The following is a 17,705-nucleotide window of genomic DNA, read 5'->3' on the forward strand; positions in this document are numbered from 1 at the left end:
CCACTACTAATACTATTATCAGCACTAATACACTATTATCAACAAACCCTGACCATATTTTTATCACCCCCAACCCCACAGGGGGCGTTCTGATTCATTCAGGGGGGCAGCGAAAAAACACATGTTGCCCTCCTTCTTTGGCACATAAATGTCTTAGAACCTCCCGCACATCAATGCCCCCCTCTCGAAGGTTCTGAGAGGATGCAATACTCTACTATCCCTAGAAAACAAATCTCCGGTTTAGGATGAGAGATAGTTCATTATGTGTAAGTGACAATGACTAAATTGAAAAAAAAATTTCTATTAAAATTTTATTAATTTGCCGTTTATGGTCACGTGGTCCGTTGGGAAAATCAGAAAGTAGAGAAATTCTGTGAGACATGCAAAGTTCTAGGGGCTTTGCTGGGAAAGGAAATCGTTCAGAAGGGTTTAGTGGTAAACAACTCAAAATGCAAGGGGTCCGGCGAAAAAAATTCCCCACATTCTACTTCCCACTCAACTCCTGTAGACTTCAGATCTTTCTGGAACCCGTTCGTCCAACTCGCCGGCCACTTCATCTCTCCTACTACTCATCAACCCGATATTCTCACCCTATTTAAACTCCAAAACCAAACACTCTTCCTCAAAATCCTATCGTCCATTTCCAATCCCCAAGAAACAACGGCGCGATCTATATCAAACCTCTACGATCCCTTATTTTCTCTCTCAATTCTTCGCTCTTTTAATTTCGAGGGTTCCAGAAGAAGCCCCACCCTCCTCAGCTCCTTATATCCCCTCTCGATTCATCACGAAATTGCTCAAGGTATTTCTCCAAAACCCTAACCCTAATCCCTCGGATCCCTTCGCGATTTCTCTTAAAAGATCCCGAAATTTTCCAGATCTAGGTTAAGATCAGCGAGATCCGAGGATGAGCGTGGTCGGGTTCGACGTCGGCAACGAGAGCGGCATTGTCGCCGTCGCTCGCCAGCGAGGTATCGACGTCGTGCTCAACGATGAGTCGAAGCGCGAGACGCCGACGATCATCTGCTTCGGCGAGAAGCAGCGGTTCATCGGCACCGCCGGCGCCGCCTCCTCGATGATGAACCCGAAGAACACCATCTCGCAGATCAAGCGCCTCATCGGCCGGAAATTCTCAGATCCTGAGCTTCAGCGTGATATCCAATCGCTGCCTTTTGCTGTTACCGAGGGTCCTGATGGCTTCCCGTTGATCCACGCTCGGTATCTCGGCGAGCAAAGAGCTTTCACGCCTACTCAGGTTCTAGGTATGGTTCTTTCGAACCTGAAGGCGATCGCTGAGACGAACTTGAATGCTGCGGTTGTTGATTGTTGTATTGGGATTCCGGTCTACTTCACGGATTTGCAACGGAGAGCGGTGATGGACGCAGCGAAAATCGCTGGACTGAATCCGTTGCGGTTGTTTCATGAGACCACGGCAACTGCTCTGGCTTATGGGATTTATAAAACTGATCTGCCTGAAAATGATCAGTTGAATGTAGCATTTGTTGATGTTGGGCATGCCAGCATGCAGGTTTGCATTGCTGGTCTTAGGAAGGGGCAGCTGAAGGTTTTGGCTCATTCTTTTGATCGATCACTTGGTGGGCGAGATTTCGATGAGGTTTTGTTTAAGCATTTTGCGGCGAAGTTCAAGGAGGAGTATAAGATTGATGTGTACCAAAATGCGAGGGCTTGTCTTAGGTTGAGGGCTGCTTGTGAGAAGTTGAAGAAGGTGTTGAGTGCGAACCCTGAGGCTCCATTAAATATTGAGTGTTTGATGGAGGAGAAGGATGTTAGGGGGTTTATTAAGAGGGATGAGTTTGAGAATATTAGTGTACCGATACTGGAGAGAGTTAAAGGGCCTTTGGAGAAAGCCCTTGCTGATGCGGGATTGAGTGTTGAGAACATTCACTCTGTTGAGGTTGTTGGGTCGGGGTCTAGAGTCCCGGCTTTAATTAGGATATTGACAGAGTTCTTCGGCAAGGAGCCAAGAAGGACAATGAATGCGAGTGAATGTGTTGCTCGTGGATGTGCACTTCAGTGTGCCATGCTCAGCCCCACATTCAAAGTGCGCGAGTTTCAGGTAGAACTTTTTGCTCAGTTTGTTTCACATTATACTGTCCTGTTATTATTAGGATGTTTGGTTATGTGTAAATAGTACATCTCTTCTTTTGTAATTTGTTTTAGTCGGGTAAAATTGGAACCTTTCATGCAGTTTAATCAGAAGTAAGGCTTTGACATGAATACATTCATTTACTGCCAGTTGCATGAACGTTCACGGGGAGTTGCTAATCAGATGTGTGGGATTACCATTTTGTTAATTGATTAGGAAAATACTTATATATAAACTAGGCATGCCACTTTTTCGTAGAAAAGAAGGATAGTGCTAATATACATGCTTGAACTATCCTGCACGATATAATCTATGTTCATCTTCCTGTCTTCCCTGAAAAAAATAACCTGTCCGCTTGAAGACTACTGCAATCCTGCTCTTCTTGCTAGCCCCCCAAGAAAAACCATCTTATGCACAAACCACCTGCACTTCTATGCTACTAGCCGTTAGCTGGATCTAGAGTGTGAGATGAAGCTGTAATAATTGCATTGTTATAGATGAACTTGTTGCACTTGGCAGAATTGTTCATTTATTTACTCATGCTTTAATATCTCTACAGGTAGTAAATCCACGTTTGCTGTTTTAAGCCTTACTGTTTTTAAGCTATGTATATACTTAACTGAATTTATTGTATGTTGACTTGTTCTTTGTCTATTTTAAAGGTGCATGAGTGTTTCCCCTTTTCGATTGCCCTGTCATGGAAAGGCTCTGTCCCTGAAGCACAGGGTGGAGCGGCGGAAAATCAGAGTACAATTGTATTTCCCAAGGGTAATCCAATTCCAAGCATCAAGGCTCTGACATTCTTCAGATCTAATACATTCTCTGTTGACGTGATGTATGCTGATGCAAATGAGTTACAAGCTTTGCCGAAGATTAGTACCTATACAGTATGTTTTAGATGCTATTCACTTGCTAGATTTTCTCAAATTCTCTGTGTGTTGTTTACATAACTATTGTTTTGTTCATAGATTGGTCCATTTCAATCCACTAAAGGTGAGAGGGCAAAATTGAAAGTCAAGGTCCGCCTGAATCTCCATGGAATCGTTTCTGTTGAGTCAGCAACAGTAAGTATAGGTGATGGATCACGGAATTTGGTATTTAATACTATTTTACATACTGACATGTATCTTTCGTGTGTTAGATGTTAGAGGAGGAAGAGGTTGAAGTAACGGTTACAGCTGCCAAGGAAGCACCTGCCAAGATGGACACAGATGAAGCAAAAGTTGACTCATCTGCTGCTGAAAATGATGTCAATATGCAGGATGCTCCTGGAACTGGGGCTGAGAATGGTGTGCCGGAGACTGAAGACAAGCCTGTGCAGATGGAAACAGATGCTAAGGTGGGCAACATTATCTACAACCTTTTCATGAATGGTCTCTCTTACGATTATCATTGTATCATTCATATTTCATGGAACCGGTCATTACTTTTTTATTTTTACTGTGCTTACTGAATTACACTATTTTATTGCACAGCCACATAAATTAATTGATTTGATAAATAATAAAGTATGGATTAGTGTTCTCAGACTTGTTTGTAGAAGTACATATAAAAGATTGTGAGGTCCTCTATAGCGGAAGCAGTAGACATAAATTTAGACTAGTTTGTACAATTACATATAAAAGCTATTGGGATTCTCCTTATAAGAGAAGTGGTAGACATGATCAGTTAAAGTTTGACCAACATAGTCAGAATAAGATTCCCTTCTTTATTACTGTTTCTTTTATTGGATTTTGGATGTAGATAGTGGAAAGAACTGGTAAATGTTTATAGTTGTTTTGCTTAATTCAGTCTCTGGTTGTAGATATGGACATGGTCTTGCATATTTCAAACTGAGATTAGATACGATAAGTGGAACTCAAATACTGCTACTAGAATTCTGTCATCAAAAAAATCAAGTGATGCAAAGTATAGTGCAATCCAACTTATGGCCGTGACTTGTAGATAATAAAGCTGATCCTGTGGTTTTTAAACATTTTTTGCCTTTATGCAGTTTACATACAGCATTTTTCTAGCCACTGACCAATGCTTGCAAGATTTGTCTGAAAATGTGAACTATTTTAATAAGTGTGATCACTTTACCACGCGGTCCACCTATGTTTTCGAAAAATAATTCTTAAACTTGAAATAACCTGTTTAAATACCTTTAATTCTGGGTAATGCAATTCAAATTGGTTTGGGAGTTACATTTGATTCACGATTCCTGTACTTAAATTTTAATAACTTAAAGCATATGATAAATTATAATAACTTAAACATAAAGTAACAGATCATTCACATCTTTAGAGTTGGCTAATAATGGCTCCTAATGTGGAGTAAGTTACTCGAGTAGCAAGTGGAGTGGTCTGGTTGAACTGTGATCTTTCCTAGGCATCATGGGCATATATTGGTCCTGGTTGTTTATGATAATTTTTCTAGTTAAATTGGGCATGTGACGCTGCATGCTCGCTCTGACGAGCTGCAGTCCTGTCTTTCCTAACGGTATTCCATATTGCCTTGAGGCTTGAGTAAATTAGGAATCTTCCTTAATGAGATAGAGACCTTATCAAACCCTTCATTTTTACCAGTTTTATATTTTTCGCAGGCTTACAACCTTACATTTTATCCATCTTGCTGACCTACAATTAGATTTTACTTAAAACATTTGAAGTCTACTGGGTGCTTCTATGATGATGCAAGGACACCTTTTTCTTTCTCTTGTTTGTTATCTTTCTGCAGTATAAATGTATATTGAAAAGAAAGGTGGTGGGAGGTGGCCACAGTAACTGTCCTGTGATTTGTGACATCTGAGTTCTTGTGATATCTGAATTCCTGATTTTGGATTCATGACTTCCTTCTGAATGTCTTTTTGTGTTTAAATTGATCACTAGTGTTTGGTTGGTCCTCTTACACATCACAATCACCATGAAACTGTCTTTGTGCTGTCTACATTGGTAGCATTAGTATTAAACTAATCTGTAATGCAAGCAAGATATCATAGTTGTCTGGGATTTATTTAATTATTTGCTGTTAGTCACTTCTCAAGAATATTTTAAATGTTTTAAATGCTTCCAGTTAAATTTTGAAAAAAGTAATCTTATGAGTGTGCACATTAAGATATAGTTTTTTTTAATTGAGCGCTTCTGATTTTGTTGCACATGAGGTTTTAATAACTTTATCATTGCCTATTCAGGTCGTGTTGTACTCTAGAACAGAGCTTATAATTTCTTTATTACCATATCATAGAGATAAATAATAATAGTGTACACGGTGTCACTTTTTATGGCTGCAAGGGGTTTCTGATGAACTTGTTCATGCCGCCCTTATTGGCAGAAAAGAACTTGCTTTCCATTATCTATCCATTATAAAGTTTATTTGTTTCGAAGTACATCCTTGGTATTGATATGGCTCCTATTTATCACACAATTTGCATTGGCATATTACTCTGGAGTACAAATTTGCAATTGATGATTGCCACTGTGATCTTCATGAAAGTAATCTATATTCTTGTCATCACAGGCTGAACCTTCAAAAAAGAAGGTAAAGAAGACCAATGTGCCAGTTGTTGAATTAGTTTATGGAGGCCTGGCGACTGCAGATTTGCAGAAAGCTGTTGAGAAGGAATTTGAAATGGCTCTACAAGACCGGGTTATGGAAGAAACCAAAGACAAGAAGAATGCTGTGGAGGCGTACGTCTATGACATGCGCAACAAGGTAGACAATTAGGCTTAAACTAGTGAGGAAATGGTTTTTTGATGTATGATAAAGGGTTGTACAAGCCTAACCTTTTTCCCTTTCGTGCAGCTTCATGACAAGTATGAGGAATTTGTAACGGCTGGTGAAAAGGATGAGTTGATTGCAAAACTTCAGGAGGTTGAGGATTGGCTGTATGAAGATGGTGAGGATGAGACAAAGGGTGTCTATATTGCAAAGCTTGACGAGCTCAAAAAGGTACTTGATCCATTATCTTATTTCTCCCATGCAAGTCATCTACATGTCAGGGTATTTAAGAAAACTTGTCGAAAATGCAGCAAGGTGATCCTATTGAGGAGCGTTATAAGGAGTGGACGGAGAGAGAACCAGCTAGTAATCAACTTAACTACTGTATCAACAGTTATAGAGAGGCAGCACTATCTAAAGATGCGAAATTTGATCACATTGATTTGGCAGAAAAGCAGAAGGTAATATCTTTCACCCTATTTGATGTATGTTGCACTTTTATGCTGATCGGTTGTTTCTCAGTCTGCTTTTTAACTCGGCGTGGATTTTCTTACATGACCCCTATCAATTGCATTTACAAACCTACTCTTAGGAGTTCACGTGAGATATTTCAGTATGTATTAGAAATCCTGTTGTTCCAAATCTGTTAAGAAAATGAGCTGCCTACAACTGCAGCCGATAATCTGTTGATGCCATTTGCACATGAACTTTTCACTATGAGTTATCCTTATTGGATATGCTGTTTGTCTCCCTAACTTTGCCAATGTCTTGTGCTATTGTGTTTTTTTGTTGTAATTCCTCTTTGTTAAAATTTTGCCTTATGTTGGTGAATATTCCTCACTATTTGGTATGTGTTTTCTAGTTTTCGTATGTATGTATATGTGTATGTGTATATGTGTTGTATTTGTTTTGCTTGCTTCCGGAGCTTCTCACTTACTTTTCCAGTGGTCCCTGGAGTATTAACATGAAAGGATAAAACCACGTGATTTTTCATTTTGTAGCATTATTTTCCCTGCATTCCTCTTTGTCGTCATGTTTGCTTTTGGCCTTTGCTTGCTTTGCTTTCTTGTTTGTGGGATGGCATGGTTGGATGTTGTAACATTTAAGTTTCCTTCTCTGTTTTCGTCCATCACTTTTGGAATTTAATTTCTCATTCAACAGGTTGTCAATGAGTGTGGGGAAGCTGAAGCATGGCTAAGGGAGAAAAAGCAGCAGCAGGATGGCTTACCAAAACATGCCACTCCTGCTCTTTTTTCGGCTGATATCAAGAGAAAGGCTGAGGCACTGGACAGGTAAGCAAACTATTATTGATTATTTGAGCATTAGGACATAAGTGAAATTTCACTTTGTGGCTTGAAAATGTTTCCATCTGTCTTGTGCGGTTAAAGACAGGAGTTGTTATGAAGATATTGAGAATCTAATATTATGATTTTTACCTGGTCTACATGGATTTCATAATGTTTAAGCTCTGAAAGCGAAGATGTCAAGGCTATCTTACATTTGCTATTTCTCTTTCTTATCTTGCTGATTAAACGCTGCATGTTATAGAGTACATTTATTGTGATATGGAAAAAATAAATTAAAAAAATTCAGCACATCTACAGTAATAGGTTCAGCAACAAAAATACATGCACTGATTTTTTGTAAATGCAAACTTCATTCGAGTCATATCTGTCGGTGTGACAGCTTTTTATCAAGGTAGAATTCTGATACATAGCCTGCTTTGTCGAGCTGATTTTATATTGCGTAAAGTTATTATTTATTTGCATAATGGTACACCTCCATAGAAAAAGAATTCTGGATCACGAGTTGGATACTGTAAGCATCTAGGTTAAATTGTGGTTATTGATGCTTTTGTGTTCCACGGAAAAGTTTCCTTAGGAAAGGAAAAGTGAGAGTCTGGATTTCTGGTCAATTGGGCCATGTCAATTTCTGAATGTAATAAGGGCTGGTTATCCTCACAGGGCAAACTCTTAAATTCCTTTGATTTGCTCCCATTTGGGACACAAGTTAGAAAGAAACATTTGGACGGTGGAAGCCACTAACCTAACCGGTTAGGTGAAGTAATAAAATTTGTACTAGGGGGAAGTGTAGCAACATTTGGTCCTCGTTGAGTAAGAATGACATTAGTGCATTGAGAGACCTTAACAAAATTGAATCGAAGAATGAAATTCACGTAGTATCGTTTGGTTTCTTAATAGTAATTTTTGATTTTTGTGCTTTTGATAAATACAATACGCAGTATCGTTTGGTTTCTTAATAGTAATTTTTGATTTTTGGCTTTTGATAAATACAATATTGTATTAGTTGCTGCTATTACCTGTATGATTTGATTAGCTATGAAAATGCTATCGTTTTGGGATGAGCTGCATTGGATCAGTATGATATCATGCTTCTTTCACAAAATAAAATAAAATAAAATCTGGTATGTATGCTTCATGAATGATGCGTGCTGATGAGAATCTGAAATTGTGCTCTTTAACAGGTTCTGCAGGCCAATAATGACCAAGCCTAGACCTGCACCTGCCAAAAGCCTCAGACACCTCCGCCAACTGAGTCCCCTCCTCAACCACAACCGGCTGAGCAGCAATCTCAACAAGAGCAAGAAGGTGGAGAACAAATGGCTGAAGAAACTGCGCAAGGCACCCAGCCACCTGCCACTGAATCTATGGATACCGAAAAGCCCGAGGCAACCCCAACAGCTTGAAGCATGCTAAAAGCAGACCCTAAAATTATATATCATGGTGTTCTCTCTCTCTCTCTCTCTCTCTCACTCGGATATAGGTGATTTGTTGATGTGTCTGGCTTTATGGATTTCAATTGAGCTCGCAAACTTGTATTTGTTGTCTTTTCAAGAGATTTAAGTTTTATACTTGGAACAGTTTTCCCCAGGTTTTGAGGCATTATTATTGAGGTCAACAAGTCTTGGATTTTGCCCTTATTGGGGTTATTCTGTTGCTTGTCTTCTGCAATATCTGTCGGTTATTTAAATGTACGTGTTCTCCATTGCGTTTCCATTGTTCCTCATTGGGAGATACAAAACGATGAGGCGTGCCGTTCTATTAGAGAACTGTAGTTATGTGCCAGTTCTTAGGAGCGTGCCGTTCTATTAGAGAACTGTAGTTATGTGCCAGTTCTTAGGAGCTGTTATGCTTTTTCATTGGAGCTAGGGAAACATTAGATCCCGTTTGGCAAAGGGTTAATGAAGAAGGGTTAAAGAAAAAGATTAATGTACTTAGCCCATTTGATAATCTGAAGGACTAAATTATTAACCCGTTAAATAAGTTTTATTTTAGCCCTTATGATCAGTTTTAGTGTTTGGGAATAACAATGATTTTGACTATTTTCTTTATAATTAGAAGTGTTAACTCTTATTCCATCTAAATAGGAGTATTAGTAAACCCCTCATTTTGAGGGGTTAACTCATTTTAACCCCTCTAGAACGGTTAACTTAACCCTTCTATATTTTTTATGTTTGACAAATTATGAAGGGTTAACTCACTTTAACCCTTATATAGATTTGTTGTGTTTGGTAGGTTAAGAAGGGGTTAAGTCTCCTTAACCCCTCACTTAACCCTTTGTCAAACGGTACCTTAGAGAACTGTAGTTATGTGCCAGTTCTTAGGAGCGTGCCGTTCTATTTAGAGAACTGTAGTTATGTGCCAATTCTTAGGAGCTGTTATGCTTTTTCATTGGAGCTATGCGTTTGTTTCGGGATGTTAGGGGACGTATTTATCCTATATTAGGTATTTTCGTAGTGTGCGTGTATTTTTTGGGGGGATGTGTTGTTAGTCAGGGGATTGTTCTTCTAATAGCTAAAAGCTACAGCATCATTGTTTAGCTTCCTTGGAAAATATATTCACCGTAGATCAATGCAGTTTCAAACTGTGGACAGCTGCCGAAGAAAAATAATTTAAAATTACTATTTTCTGGGACAAACTTAGTCGACTACGGTCGCAACTTCGATGTATTTGCCTTGTACCCAGCGGACACCCTGACGAACAGCAGCAACTACTCGTTGATGATACAGTTTTCATGGAAACATGCACTTGGAGTAACGATGCAACTACTCGTTGATGATACAGTTTTCATGGAAACATGCACTTGGAGTAACGATGTCACGTTCTCTTTCACCTTATACTCTTTCCAAACAAACCACATCAATCTTCTGCAAATGCTGTATCGATGTATTTACCGGCTGTACCCAGCGGACACCCTGACGAACAGCAACAACCACTCGTTGATGATACAGTTTTCACGGAAACCTGCACTTGGAGTAACGATGTCACGTTCTCTTTCACCTTATACTCTTTCCAAACAAACCACATAAATCTTTTGCAAATGCTGTAATCGTTCAACGTCAACGACCACCAAATCGTTCCCTCGTGATTGAGATATCGGTGCGTCTTGAAACGAAGTATGAGGATGGGAAGAATAATGAAGAAGGCGAAAAGAGAGTAAGAGCCTCGATAAATATTTTGTTCGTGTTGTTGTATGAATATTGTTGCAGGTGGTAGGGTCATCGAAGGGGAAGGGAGATGTTGAAGATGAAGAAGAGAGAGAAGAGTCGAGGAAGGAAGAAAGACAAGAATAGCGGAGGGGTCACGCTGACTTAAATTTGGACGATTGTCAATAACACCCTATACCTTTCAAAACATCAAAAAAAACCCTCTTGAGTAGGGGGTATTAGCAAATCCCCCTCTAACACTAAGATATTATCAGAAAACTCCCTTTAACAGGTTAAATATCATAAAAGCACAATTTTCACATGGGTGGGTAAAATTATGCGGGAGATATACAGTTACTTTAACGCTATTAGGGGGTTCCTTCATTTTAAACCCTCAAAGTAACACTAGTTTAACGTGTCACGTATCAATCATGAACGAAAGCGTGATCTCAAAAAACCAATTTACTTTTTTTATTTATTTATCATTTCCATTAATTTGTTGAAGGTTGAAGGGGTATTCTTGCTCAAGTGCCTACCACACGACTCACAAGACTTGACGGTATTACCTGGAGGGTTAAGGCGAAATATTTTTCCCCAAGGGATTTCGTCGAATAAAAGAACTTCAAGCGGGTTATGTGCAAAGCCCCTCATAGTTCAGGGGTGATTCTGTGGAACTAAAGTAGTAAAGGGTCATCAGGCCTAAGGGAGGTTCCGTAAAAACTTACCCAAAACATCACACTACATAAAACTGCTCCTCTAGACGCATCGGACGCTCAATCGAACGCATCAGCCTCCTCTTCCTGGATCGCCCAGCCTTTTTAACTTTCTGACCTCACAAGGAAAAACAAAATATACAAACACAAGCTCAGGTCTCACAAAATTAAGAAAAGCAGACGTGTGGGCTTGGTTGTTTTTAACTTGTATCTAGTTTCGGTGTTAGTTTGGTGATGTAATTGCGAATCCGCTGATGCATCATTTTATCTTCCGATGCATTAGCCTTTCAAGAAACCCTTTGTGCATTCTTCAATGTTGACTAGTCTTTCAATATGCATGGTCAACACAATGCACTCCTCGTTTATGAGGTACGGAGAGAATCCCAAACATGATGCTTGCAAGAGGGATAAGTAAAAGGTTTTTTTTTTTTTTTAATTTTAATTTTGTGCAGGACAAGTGGAAGTGGAGGCTTGTAAAAATTGAAGAGGGGTTTCTATAAAGAAAGGTTAGCAAATTGGTGTCAGGTGAGGTGTCCCCTCCCTATTGCATAATGAGTTGGCATGACCAACTCATTATGCAATAGGGAGGGGACACCTGCTCAAGTGCCTACCACACGACTCACAAGACTTGACGGTATTACCTGGAGGGTTAAGGCGAAATATTTTTCCCCAAGGGATTTCGTCGAATAAAAGAACTTCAAGCGGGTTATGTGCAAAGCCCCTCATAGTTCAGGGGTGATTCTGTGGAACTAAAGTAGTAAAGGGTCATCAGGCCTAAGGGAGGTTCCGTAAAAACTTACCCAAAACATCACACTACATAAAACTGCTCCTCTAGACGCATCGGACGCTCAATCGAACGCATCAGCCTCCTCTTCCTGGATCGCCCAGCCTTTTTAACTTTCTGACCTCACAAGGAAAAACAAAATATACAAACACAAGCTCAGGTCTCACAAAATTAAGAAAAGCAGACGTGTGGGCTTGGTTGTTTTTAACTTGTATCTAGTTTCGGTGTTAGTTTGGTGATGTAATTGCGAATCCGCTGATGCATCATTTTATCTTCCGATGCATTAGCCTTTCAAGAAACCCTTTGTGCATTCTTCAATGTTGACTAGTCTTTCAATATGCATGGTCAACACAATGCACTCCTCGTTTATGAGGTACGGAGAGAATCCCAAACATGATGCTTGCAAGAGGGATAAGTAAAAGGTTTTTTTTTTTTTTTAATTTTAATTTTGTGCAGGACAAGTGGAAGTGGAGGCTTGTAAAAATTGAAGAGGGGTTTCTATAAAGAAAGGTTAGCAAATTGGTGTCAGGTGAGGTGTCCCCTCCCTATTGCATAATGAGTTGGCATGACCAACTCATTATGCAATAGGGAGGGGACACCTCACCTGTCCCCTCCCTTAGTCCCATATTTTGGGTCCCCGTAGCAGTACTCTTTTCCCCCACATTAGTTAGCATTAATGGGGGTTAACTTTGAAAATATGAATGATTTGTGGGTATATAAGGGCATCTCCAACAGCTTCTCTAAAATTTTCTTCAAAATGGGGAAGCCAAAGTCATATTCCCCAAATTATTTTTACACCAACTCCAACAGCTTCCCTATTTTGAAGAATCACATTTTTCCTCCAAAATTTTGGAGAATGCTGCAGATTTGGGGAAGCTTCCCCATTTTTTTTCCTCCATCCCTATTTTGGGGAATAAGATGGAGAATCTGTTGGACCAAAAACCTAACTATATTCTCCAAAAGTGAGAAATAAGGAAGCTGTTGGAGATGCTCTAAGCGAAAGATCCATTAAGTTAGAAGTTATAGGAATTATTGACGAGCAAATTGATATAAAATAGATATCAAATATTATAAGGGTCTGTTTGGGAACGTGGATTTAGACCCTTGATTTGAAACCAAGGGCACCTCAAATCCAAATCCCAAGTTTGGGCAGAATTTTGGGCACGGATTTTAAACCAGTTGATTTTGAACGGATTGATTTCAAAGCCCAATAATTGAGATTTCAAATCTTCGTATAACCCTTGTGATTTGGCAAATCAATTCCCTCAAATTACGATCATGATATTAGATTTCAAATCTTTGATTTTTTTACCAAAGCCCCTCAAATTATTGAAGTTGTCAATCAGTCCCCTCCATTTATAACAGTTTTTTGCAATTTGATCCCTATGTTAGTTTTTAAACTAAATTTGCAAATCATGATTAGGTTATTCCTTCTTTTTTTCCTTGCAGTATATTTTGTTTTCTTCATTTGTGCATTTCTAAATTGTAATTAGTATTTGCTCTTTAAGGTTAATTATATAGTTTGGAGGAGCCATTTACCAAGAAAACCCTCACATTATATAGGAACATCATGAAAAATAGACGTGAATTAAGATCTCAAGTCCTATCTGAAATTACCCTAGATGGGGGTGAATAGAGTAATGTGCTAATCTAATCAGATTTAATACTAATTTAAAAACTTATTAACAATTTATTCTTTCAAGTATGATATACAACTAATTATGAGCAAGAATATGCAATATAAACAAATGACGATATAAACATAAACTAAAATACAAATGAGATAGTGTGCAAATAATCAATACCAACACACAAAGATGATCACAGAGTTTGGTCCTTCTGACCTACGTCTCCGCTCCCCACTCCCGAGGATAATCCACTATCATAATGAGTTTTCAACGTTCACCCAAAACGTTTACACCTCACAATCTCGATTTTCTAGCTCATCGAAAACTTTAACAATTCACACTCTTGCAATCACACTCTACACCCTCTAAGTGTTACCCTAGTTCGTGTCGCCTTTCTCAAATGCTCGAATTTACAATCTCTCTCTAGGTTTTACTACTGATGACACTCCTCTTGGAATCGACCCCCTCTCACCACACACTCATCTCGGTGTACAAGTGTATTACAAAATGTATCTCACAATGAAAGCTCAATACAAGGTTTGTTCTCTACATTGGATGGGAACTCAATTAAGCCCACTCTCAAAGTTACAATCCCACAACCCAATTATACAATATGTGTAAAAATACAAAAGCTCAATGGTTGTGTGTGTAAACAATGAGAAATAATAAAATCAAAATCAAATTGATCTAGCAAATATAAATATAACAAATGAAGGATAAACAAACTAGATAATTGAGTTAGAAAAACTTCTCTATAACAAGAGTGAGAGATTGAAAGATTGAAAGCCCAAACGAATTTGATCTCCTTTTGTGAAACTTTCTTCACATGAATTTTTTTTAGAAACAAACTTAAAACACCCTTAAAAACTTTGTAAATCTCTTTTAAAACATTCTTGGTAGATGGAAATGTTAAATGCAAGGGGGTATATATAGGGTAGAAGAACTTAGCCCAAGAAAACACCAAAAAACCATAAAAACAATAAAATAAGCAAAATCTAGAAAATAGCCGTTATTGTACAATGACTAGTTTATAAGTCAACTTATGAAAGGGTATAAGTCGACTTTTGTCTTATGAGTCGACTTGTATAAGTTATAAGTCGACTCAGCAGACGAAAATAACAAGTTGCACAACAGAACGTAAGTCGACTTGTAAAATTCATAAGTCGACTTATCATATATAAATCGACTTGCTTGGAGTATAAGTCGAATCAGCAGATAAAAACTACATTTTCCAGAACAGTTCATAAGTGGACTTGCTACAGTACATAAGTCGACTTATAAACATGCACATACATTGTTCATGTATGAAATATGATTTTTAAAGTGCCTTAAAAAATAACAAATAAATTTTAAAAAATGTAAAACTTTGGAAAATATTTATAAACATGAAAATAAACATGTTATTAAAAAAAATTAATTTGCACTTCCCAATTGAGAAATCTCTTTATTTTGCAAAGTAGTCCAAAAACATGAAAACTTAACAACACATGTTTTTTATAAACAAACTTGCATATTCATTTTGAATGGAATAATGGACTTAGGAAAAGATATAAAATGGTTTAATTTAGTGTCTAAACCATAAACAAGTTATTTTCTTGAAAAAGTATAATACGATAAAAACGAAACGTGTATGTATGTAGTTTGAGCTTTAAAGTATTAACACACATAATATAAACCTAAACTAATGTACCCAAGATAAAAATATTCATTAAGCTCGATCTTGGTTTGTAGGGATGAAGCGATATAAATCTTGATTTGAATTGCGACGGCTTCAATCCATGTTCCTTCCATCCTCCAATGGATATGATCATGTAGGCTCAATCCAACAAACCTAATATGCAAATGCAAACACTAGACAAACAATATTAGGGATTGTTTGTAAATCATCATCGAAACAAAGGTACTAGCAATCTCCTCTTTTTTGATGATGACAAACAATTTACACAAAGAGATATGCATGTCACTAAATGAATATATAATTTATTTTCCTTATGCATAAAAACAAGAGAAAGCACTAAGAAGGATATACTCACAATATACATGTTTCTCCCCCTTTGTCAACATCAAAATGCAAAATGGGGAAAACACAAACAATAGAGAGCAAAAGTTCCCCCTATTAATATGGCACAGTGAGTATAAACCCAAAAAGAGGTAGGGAAGACTCCCCCTATCAAAATGCCTTATAGAATATATGCAATAATGAGTTAGGAAAGTTAGGAAAGTATACGTGAGCAAGCATAAATATAGAATATGCTAAACACAACCCACATAGAAAAAGACCAAGCAAACACATATATATGTATCATTAAGACAAAGTGTCACAAGGGTTTGAAACATAAATATATATCAATAAGATATATATCAAAAACAGAAATATTCTAAAGATCAAATGTTTAATCAATAAATCCAAAAATTCACAAATCATAAATCATGATTTATTGAGCACACACAAAGATATATTATTATGAAAATTGTATCTCAATACACAAACATATATAGATTTATGAAATCAAGAGAATGAAAAACATGAGAATCAAGAAAAATATTTCCAAATGAAAACAAATCATGAGAACCATGAAAATCATCATAATCATGAAATTCCAAATGAAAAACAAATCAATCAAATAAAATCATAAATCAATCAAATAAAAATCATATATGTAGTTACAAATCATGATCAAAAGAAACTATGAATCATGATTTAAACCATAATCACGCAAAAACAAATCAATATCAATTTTTGTCATATTCGACAAAAAGGCAAGAGAGGCAACCATATCAAGCTCTTTGAGCTTGTTTCAATCCATATAAAACATTTTGCACCCGGTAAACATGATATAAAAATAAATAACTAATAAATCAGGGAGGTTGCTCAAACACAAACCTCTCATTAAAATCAAAGCCAATAAAAATTTGTAATGTATAATGAAGAACAAAATATTGACTTAAACAATTTATCTTTAATTTCAAAAATTTCAAAACACATTTTTCCAAAAACAAGAAAAAAATAAAAATACTAAAAGTTTTGACTTTAGAATCAAAAGATTTTGGCACCCAAATACTTTTGGTGCCCAAAAATTTAGGGACATGACCCTTATCATTTAAGCTCAAAGCCCTAGGGTTATGAACTCATTTAGACGCATTTAGTACATGGGTCTGGTCATATCAATATTCATGCAAATGACTAATCCGATTGTAATATGTGCAATGAAAATGATGCATTTGTTTTTGTTGACCATGTGGATGTGCACGTGGAACATTTACAAATAAATATGACATTTTAAATTTTTTGCAAATGTGAAAACTTTTTCAAATCAAAACAATATTTGGTCAAATGACCAAATCTACCATAATAATCACACTTGAACACATGGGCATGCTTATGATGAACAATATGTATATGTATATGTGTGTGTGATGAGAAAACTTTATGAGATGCACGAGGAGCATTAGCATTCTTAGCGTTGGCCTTATTGTTTTTATGATGTTTAACAAATAATTTACTTCTAATGTTGTTTGTCTAATGTTTGTATAATTCTATTTATTGTAGACAAACAACATGTTGAAGGATGGATGGAATCAAGCTTTCACGATCATATCCAATGGAGGTTGGCGGAATAGTGGAGTGAAGCCTTGCAATTCAAGTTGAAGATCCAAGTTCAAGCTTCATCTGCAAGTGTACCAAGATAGAGCTTCGTTGAAGATCACAAGCTTGGGTAATTAGTTTAGGAGTTTATATCATGTGTGTTGGTACTTTAAGCTCAATATCATATACACACACATTTTATTGGTTTCTATGTATATTATATATATATATATATATATATATATATATATATACACACACACAATTTGGCTTTTGGTTTATCCACAAACAAAGTTTTTACAAGCATATAAATAAATATTTATATTCATATATGTTTGTTTTTACATGGATAAGTTGGTTTGGTTTAATTTCATAGATATGAAACAAATATATATTCATATACATACTCATATGTTTTATATTCTGTTGTATTTGTAAAAATATTATATTCTTAGTTTTTGGACTTAACAATAACCATATACATATTTTATTAAGTTTATATAATCATTTTGTAATGTTTCAAAACAGGGTTAAGCTAAAATGTCAAAACTCATATGTTTACATTTTCATGTTTTGGACTATTTTATAAAATATTGATATTTGTTATTTGGGAGGTTTTTTTTGAAAACCAGTCTTTATAGCATGTTTATTATCATGTCTACAATTATTTTCCAAAGTTTTATATTTTTTGGAATTTATTTGATATTTTTAAATAGGGTTTCAAAATAAAAAAACTGCTTT

At 36.8% G+C, this 17,705-nt stretch overlaps 1 protein-coding gene across 1 annotated transcript; it reads left to right on the forward strand.

The window, feature by feature from the left end:
- LOC109827213 (heat shock 70 kDa protein 15-like) lies at positions 524 to 8,773 on the forward strand. The gene is given in 10 exon segments (XM_020394180.1): positions 524 to 2,077; positions 2,770 to 2,994; positions 3,076 to 3,171; positions 3,249 to 3,446; positions 5,606 to 5,800; positions 5,891 to 6,037; positions 6,118 to 6,267; positions 6,968 to 7,098; positions 8,292 to 8,334; positions 8,337 to 8,773. Coding segments are annotated over 10 exon segments (2,532 nt in total). The 5' UTR covers positions 524 to 907; the 3' UTR covers positions 8,514 to 8,773.

Source organism: Asparagus officinalis, chromosome 1, assembly GCF_001876935.1.
Source record: "Asparagus officinalis chromosome 1, Aspof.V1, whole genome shotgun sequence".
Lineage (NCBI taxonomy): Eukaryota > Viridiplantae > Streptophyta > Magnoliopsida > Asparagales > Asparagaceae > Asparagus > Asparagus officinalis.